An 8,428-nucleotide genomic window follows, 5' to 3' on the forward strand; every position below is an offset into this window, starting at 1 on the left:
GACCGGACGCTAGCCAGCGTCCGATCAGTGTTTTGCCGACTCAACAGTCGGGACGACCGGACGCGTCCGGTCAGGACGATTCAGCTTCCGGCCAGTAGCAGTTTCGCGGGAATTCGACCCCAACGGCTACTTTCTCAGTGGGGCTTATAAATACAACCCCAACCGGCCATTTGAGGTGAGTGGAGCTGAGGAAACATATCAAGGGTGTTGATACACCATTTTAGTGATCTCCATATGCATAGTGCTTAGTGTTTTATTAGGTGATTAGCATAAGTGCTTTGCGAAGTGCTTAGGTTGATTAGACCATTCTTATGCGCTTGCTCTAGGTTTATGCCTAGTGTTTAGTGAGGTTTGCATACCTCTTGCCACCCCGTGCTTGAGAGCACAAGTGTTGTACATCGGAGGGGCTTGAAGTCTTGCGAGATCACACCAACCGCGTTTGTGGTGTGGCCGCCACCATGTACCGGAGGGAACAAGGCCCACGGCGTTTCGGCCGGAAGCTTGATAGTGAAGACGGCGGGGAGCATCCGGGAGAGGCTTGCCGAGAGGCACGTCGGAGACCCACTTGCGCGTGGGGAAGGCCCGAGGCTATCCACGGAGTTACCCGACCGGGAGCTTGGCCCTTACGAGAGATTCCTTGCGAGAGGCTCTAACGAGGACTAGGGGGAAGCTTGCGCGCTTCTCGATACCTCGGTAAAAATACCGGAGTCGTCGATGGGAGTTTGTATATCTCTACCTTGCTCTTTAGCTTCCGCATTTACATTGATTACCTTACTACGTTTGCGGTAGAGATAGCAACACACTAGCAAAACTATAGTTGCACATCTAGATTGTTTATCTATTGCATAGGTTTTGCTAGGGTTAGAAAAAGAGGCCATAGTTTAGAGTTAGAATTTTAAGTTGCCTAATTCACCCCCTCTTAGGCGTCACGGTCCCGTCACCAAACATAATTTTCCTCCTAAACTTAGCTCACATTCATAATATAATATCCACCATTCAAACGAAAATAAAATGTGCGTCATTACCTTGCACGAGGATGAAGAGGGAGTGAGTCGGCCGGGAAATGGAATGGAAGGATGGGAGGCGGCAATGGAGGGCCGGGCGGGGGCCGGGCTGCCGGCGTTCGTGGCGTGGCGGACGGCGTGCTCGGCGGCGGGCTAGCGCGGGTGGACGCGGGCGCGGCGGCCAGGCGGCCTTGCTACTCGGGCAGCGGGACTGGCGGCGGGGGTTTTATTCGGCTCTGCCGTGCCACGGATCAGGGCGCGGCAGTGCCGCGCCAAGATCGGTGGCACGGCAGGCCCTACCCCGTCAGCGGTCAGCGATTCCGGTCGTCGCCACGTCAGCCCTCTGCCGCGCCACCATGCATGACGCGGCACAGGCATTTGGCCGCGCCAGGGTAATAAGCGCGGCCAAAAGTGTTAGTTTAAAAAAAATCGATCGTGTTAGATTTAAAATTAGTTTCCAAAAAATATTAAAATTAAAAAAAATCGCCACAGATGCGTCGATTTTGCGATCTTCTCAACCGAAGGATTTCTGGCGTTTTGTGTTTGCTGGCATCTTGGATAAAAAAGATTAATAATCTTAAATTTGTGATGCCTAGTATCTTGGACCATAAGAGATTAGCTAGGAGAACAGATATGGAACTGATTGTCAGATTTAACGTGGGTATGACCCATATTTTAATTAATAATTAAATTAAATAAATTCTAAGGCCATATTAGATGCTAGGTGCAATAAAATGATGGACTGAATATACTTTATGACTGAACTTGTAACGGCCATAGTTATGGCTACGGTTCCTAGTAACTCATATGATTATGGTTGTACTAACTAGTAACCTCTATATTTATGGCAGAGGTTACTAATAATTGATGGACGCTTCACGATGCTTCATGACGTCCAGATTCATTCTCTACACTTCATCTTCTACATTCCGTGCTTATAAAAGGAGCGCTTGCCTTCAACTGCGCGGATGAGATACAACATATAGCACAATTGTTCTTCTGTTGAGTTGCTCCCGAGTTTCTCTGTCCCAATCCTCTGCACGCACGGAGTATTGGGAGAGCAGGCCTCCGGAACCGCCATCCTCATAGCGACACCTGCTCGGGTGTGCGGACGATCAGGTTTTTGGGGAGCGTCTCCGCGACTGCTTGCTTCTTCCTGGTGTTTGCCGACGTCTTTTTTTTCTTCCTCGGATCGTCTACATTCCTGTGGACGTTTGAGGGGCTGCACTGTGAACATTGTCCTGCATCGACTGTGGTCCGCGACATCGAACAACGCACTATGTCGCGCGTAAAGCCACCGGTGCCTTACGCATTAGTCCCTCCGCTGGGTATACTTCTAATCTTACCGTTTCTATCTTCAGTAAGGTTTTCGTACTCTTAAACATGATCAGCATTGCCACTAGTAGTTAATGTCGTTTGGTTGTGTTGACACTACATTTTCCCCTTTCTATGGAGGGGTGGTGGTGGGGACGGATTATGTAAAATCTAGTTCAGCTTAAACATACTAATTTCAACAAGATACGTTTATCTTTGTCCAGCAAATTTATAGGGCAGTAAACCAGGAGAGAATTAGCACTCTCTACCTTCTTCCTGCCAATCTGTAGGGATTCAAGCTGACCTCAACACACGACTGCTGTTTACTACACTCAACAATGGTGTGCAGACAACATATGTCTGAATAAAACAACACAAATGGTAAGCAATATGCTACATGTACAGATGGTACAGATTTCGCGCACCGCTCCGGATGATTACTCCCAAATTCCCAATCAATCAGGTTGTCTTCCTCTGCTTGAGCTCTCTGCTCTCCCTGAGATCAGCTTCCATCTTCCTGTCCACGTTCTTGCAGAACTCAGGGTACGGCTCATAGCCGAACAGCTTGTTCAGTATCTGTGCACACAAAGAACCGGCAGAGGGTGAAGAATTAGCACCGGTCAACGCAATTTCAGTTCCATGTGTGGAGATGACTGAAGAATTAGCACAAGTTTGTGAGTTGTGCCTGTGGTTACCTGCAGGAAGATGAGGAACGGCTCCATTAAGAACACCTCGGGAAGATCACTCACAGTCGGCCCCTTCTTCTGCAAAATTGAACAAGAGATCAGCAGTGGAGCCGTCGATTAGATTCCCAAGGGCTTGGTGGAGGGATCAATTCGAATCTGTGGCACTTGCCTCGAAGAGGCCGTGGCCAAGGAACTGCCAGGTCCAGCAGAAGACCTGCGTGGCGAGGACGAGCTTCCAGGAGAGAGCGAAGCCGAGGCGGGCCGCGAGGGCGCGGCTGGCGGCCCACGCGGCGAGGAAGAGCACCCCCGCGAGCGCGCCGGCTCGGCGGTCGACGGCGAGGTAGGCGGCGGCGTAGGCGAGCGTGAGGGCCAGCGCGGGGGGCACGGGCAGCGGCAGCGGCAGGAAGTGGAGGATGAGGAGGTTGGTGAAGAGGATGGGCCAGGTGAGCAGCGCGTGCGCCGCCGCGTTCACGGGGTGCCGGTGCTGCGACCGGAAGAAGGCGAACTGCGCCTCCAGGTCCAGCACCCCACGCCGGTGCGCCGCCTTGGCCCCCATGGACGGACGCACCTCGTCCCGGAGGCTCAGAGAAATCTGGGGGATTAAGGGGTAGTGTCCTGAGCCCGCGAGTCCGCTCCGGCTGTTTATCTGAGGGTTATTTGGATTGCTAATATTGTAATTTTTAAAGTTTAGAGAACTGTCATTACTATTTACCTATTCCAAATCTTATCATTATAATTCTTCTCCTCTTTAAAATATGCCACGGTATACACTTGGAAATGATTTAGGCCCACTTGCAGACGTACACTGCATCATCGTATTTTTATATGGACAAAACTGCCCCTCCACCTTCCTTTCTCTATAAATCACTGACGTGTGGACCCCAATAATCATCTCCTTCCTCCTTCCCCGTCTCCTCCAGAACAGCTTCTTCCCCACCCATGCCTTGCGCGCACGCTGCTGGACATCATGGCAAGCACGAGCGGCAACGACTGGATTCATGGCGGCGGCGGGTTCGGCGAGCGACATGGCAAGCACGACCTCACCCGCTCCATGGCAAGCATGAGCACCGAACAGGGATAGAGGCAGGAGGTGTCGCACGCCCTCAACCGATCCCATGCCTCATGTTGCATGCCCGCGCCTGTGTTTGCCGGCACCCGAGCTTGTCGTCCCGAGTTCAGCCGCGGCAACGCGGATTGGAATGCGCTCGGCCGTCAGCCTGCCTGGATCCGCTTCTTTGGCAACAGGGCCAGGAACACGGTAGTGAGCTCGTGCACGACGGGGAAGAAGGCTGTTGCGGCGGAGGCGCCCACTCCGGCTTCCACGGCGCCGGTGGGCACTCGGCGCCAGCAACCACAACATGCTCCCCTCCGACGTCGTGGGCTCTGCCTTCGCCTCTTGCACCTGGGCCTCTGATCCGGCCTCCCCCTGCGCGTGGCGTCGAGCGCCGGCGAGCTCGAGAACAGCCCCAGTCGCCTTGGTGAACCTGCAAGCGGGCAGTGCCCTGTGCAGGCGAGCACTAGTGGACGGAGGAAGAAAGGAGTAGAGGATGACACGTGGGCCCTCTAGGTCAGTGGGTGGAGAGAAAAAAAAATGATAGGGGCATTTTAGGTCATATGAAAATACAGTGACCTGCAGATGGTCCCGTTATGGTTTCAAACCTAGAAATGGCACGGATGATGTAGAGACAAAATTGTAATTGTAAGTTTCGAAATAGACGAATAGTAATGGTATACTTTAGAAACGCAAAAATTGTAATGGTATGATCAAAATAACCCTTTATTTAATCGTTCCGCAAAAACAGAAGTAATGTATATATACAGTTTAAGCAACGGTGTTAATTCAGGTAACCAAGAGAGAAAAAACTGATTGCAATACTGTGAACCGTGAGGGAAAGAGAACGAGCTCTGGCTTGGTTTGGCACGTGGTGCAGGTGAGCACGTTGCCCACTAGCGTTCGAACCCGGGTTCGGTGTCGGTGTTCTCATCGGGATTTATTCCCATAATAATTTTCAGTGAAGCCTCTCAACGCGTGGTGCCACAAAGGGACTGCGACGTTCCCGTCGCCTATAGAGCCTGCTGGTTTCTGGTGATCTCTCTAGGACACGTCTTTATATCTGTGTATAGTTGTAGGTTTGCTCGTGTACTAATGGTGTGAGTGTAGTGTTTGTGTGTGTGGTGTAGGTGTGCGTCTGTATTCGAACATATACTACAGCTGTATCCAGACGAGAGGTGACAAAAAAAAAACGTGAGGAAAAATCAATGAGGGAAAAGAGCACGGTAGATGAACAGTGCTATAGTGAGACGGACACTATGGATGCTCTCCACGTTTAAATATCTTTATTTAATTAATTTAATTTAAAGATCTTTATAGATTTCTCCCTGATATTAAAGCACGAAAAGTTTCTTCATTTGAATTTTCAATATTAACCAAAATCTCTCTATTAATATTATCATTTGTTCGTTCCCTTCCGTTCTATTTTTGCATTTGTTTTTTTATTCATTCTTTTCTATTTCGGTCCGTCTGTTTTCATTCTATTCTATCTTTTTAGCAGGATAGATGAAATTTCACCACTAACACTAAGTCATTGTTGTGTTTTTTTTATTTTTTTATGCCCAAGTCATTTTATTGGTGTTAACTTGTGGTTCAATATGCCTATCTATAATAACCAAACATGCCAAATCGTTAAACAATAAATCAAGCGGTTTTCACCTATACATGTGGCATGACATCATCTCCATTAAAGATTGCAGCGTGGAGAATGGCCCCGTTCGCTGGTCTGAAACTTGGCTGAAACTGACTGGTTGTTGTGAGAGAGAAACACTATAGTGGCTGGTTGATAAACAGTGTTTTGTGAGGAGGAGCAGCCGGCTGGTCTGAAAAAACCAGACCAACGAACCTCGTACCTAAACCTGAAAGTGGATTAAGATCCACGTCCATTAAAACCAATCCAAAAGAGATCCACGTTGAGGAAAGCACCTGTCCAATCCAAACCAAATGCATTTTGGAAACATCCAACCCAATCCAGTCCAACAACGAGTGAATCCAGTCCAATCCATTCATCCAACAGCTTGCGCGTCGAACAGCTTGCCCATGCCGGTGTGGAGCGTAGGCAGGTCCGCGCATGCCTTGGCGATGGAGATGAAGGTGAAGCTGGAGAATGAGAGGCCGACGACGGTCGGAGCTGAACCCGAGGAGGACAGCGTGAGCGTGGATGCCCATGCCGGCGCAGAGCGCGGATAGGTCCCGGCTTTGGCGACGGAGGTGAAGGCGAAGCTGGAGAAGGGGAGGCCGGCGGCGAGGAGGCAGAGGTAGAAAGAGGAAGCGGCGGCGGGGAGGCCGCGGCGTGCGGTAGCGCGCGAGGGAGCAGCCGGCGCGAGAGGGAGCAGCCGGCGCAAGGGAGCAGGCGTCGCGAGAGGGAGCAGATGGCACGCGAGAGGCGGGCGTAGGAGGCGGCGCTGGCCGCGACCGTGACGTTGGCTGCGTATGCGGCGTAGGGCTCGTTCGGCTGGTTGAAAAACCAGCCAAATTTCATTGTGCGCGGATGAAAAACACTGTTCATTCTCTCACAAATTCCTTCAGATTCATCAAGATTTCTCCAAATTCCTCCCAGCGAACAGGGCCGTACGCGTTGTCTGTGGGGAGATGCCCAACGGATTTCTGGATATGCAGTTCTATGTATCCAATCCTATTCGATGGGTTTGGGTTCTGTGGCAGCGGATATCGGCATCCAGACATCATCCATCCAGTTCAATCCAAAATGGGTTACGTCCGTTGGGACTGTGGATGATCCAAATCTGCTTCCAGGTATACTCGTACCAGACGAGTGGAAGATACGCACACATGGGTGTAAAATGGCGTATTTCATACTTTGGAAGAGTTGTAATGGCACTGACCCTATAAGGTGAGAAGTAGTGACCTTTTTGAGAAAGATTGAATTTACGATGTTACTAGAAACACCGGCGCGGCATTGCCGCGCCCAGTTTTGAGGAGACCAGCTGCCCAGCCCATTGGAATTTTTTATATATGTTGTTGATGCTTTACTTTTGTAAAGAGTACTCTAATTTTCTGGCTATCTTTAAACGCACCAATTTGTTGCATCGGCTGATACAATTGGATTATAATAAAGAGTAGAGATTGTTAACAGGGATATTTCTTCTTCCTTTATTCGGAGTGAATTAGTTCGCATATGTTTCATCAGTAAGAGTATTTTGGAAGTATGGATTTCACTGAGATTCTTATGTTTTTTTTTTCTGAACTGAGTGAACTTTGCTTTGAATGGGATCCAAGTGAAAGCACTCAACAAACAGAGTTTGCCATCTCATTCACTGCTCGCTGAACAAACTGAGATAGTATGGTCTTGTCGTCAATGAAAGAGATCTGAACGTGGAATGAATAGTTACTGCAAAGGACTGAAGTGAAATCCAAAGATAATCTCGAATAAACAGCGATGAGTCATAAAAAGGTTGCCTCTATTTACGTAGCTAGCAGTGAAGATGTCCTTTCTTCTTTTTCATATCTCTAAGAAAGTTGTTGACATTTTGGAGAATGTCTTGAGTACTAATATGTATTTTCCAGAAACAGTTTATGCAAGAAAAGGCAGGACACATATACCAATATACCTTCTCCAGTTGAATATTGCTTACAAGAGTTGGGGTAGTTTCACATGTTCCATCTAAAGTTACTAGCTTATGATGCTTGAAAATGAAAACAAAAATATTTGTGGTGTTCATCTCTACCGATTCAAAAAAAAAAGGTTGCACCACAAGAGCATCCTACATGTATTCCCACTTTAAGAATGGTGAGGCTATGCATTTAATTATTTTGAGTAGACCAAATAATGAACCAGCATGCTAAGTTTTCTCATAACAATGTTTGCTTCAGCAAGTATAACTGTCTGAGACAGTTGCATAAGAAAAAACAAGTGTTAACTTGCATAGTACTTCTCAACAATCTGGACTTTATATATCTTGAGAAAACGTGTTGCTACTCCGACACGAATGCAAGTGTTGCTTAAGAAAGGTATTTTTACAATATTACTACCTTTATTGACTCCTGTAGAATTCAATTGGAAAGATAAAGTTTATAGTGCAATCAATGAATTTCTTCTAAATATAATTGAAAGACAGTAGTCATTCATGTGAACATTTCTATTACTGTTGTACGTGTAAAATATAATTGGAAGGAAATAGTAAACTAAATAAATCTTGCGTAAACCAATAATATCCTTGGAACTATTACTGTTGCCTGCTTAGATTTTTGAACCAGTTTAATCTTGTATCGCACAAAGAAAAACATGTATGCATTCTCAACAACATTCTAAGTACTAATAGCCCCATAAAATATATATTTCAGTTTTTGAGCAAGCATCGATGAATGAAGTTTAGTAAAGAAAGTTGAATGTCACAGTTGATAAGCTATCTGGA

The 8,428-nt window shown here is 47.8% G+C and overlaps 1 protein-coding gene across 1 annotated transcript; it reads right to left on the reverse strand.

Moving 5' to 3' along the window:
* Positions 1–2,618: 2,618 nt before the first annotated feature.
* On the reverse strand, positions 2,619–3,649 carry LOC136501400 (2-hydroxy-palmitic acid dioxygenase MPO1-like). The gene is made up of 3 exons (XM_066496917.1): positions 3,174–3,649; positions 3,014–3,082; positions 2,619–2,894 (listed from the first exon to the last, which is right to left on the reverse strand). The coding sequence occupies exons 1-3, from the start codon at positions 3,558–3,560 to the stop codon at positions 2,778–2,780; spliced, it is 573 nt and encodes a 190-aa protein (XP_066353014.1). The 5' UTR covers positions 3,561–3,649; the 3' UTR covers positions 2,619–2,777.
* Positions 3,650–8,428: the final 4,779 nt, after the last annotated feature.

The sequence above is a fragment of the Miscanthus floridulus genome, chromosome 13, assembly GCF_019320115.1.
Source record: "Miscanthus floridulus cultivar M001 chromosome 13, ASM1932011v1, whole genome shotgun sequence".
Classification (NCBI taxonomy): Eukaryota; Viridiplantae; Streptophyta; class Magnoliopsida; order Poales; family Poaceae; genus Miscanthus; species Miscanthus floridulus.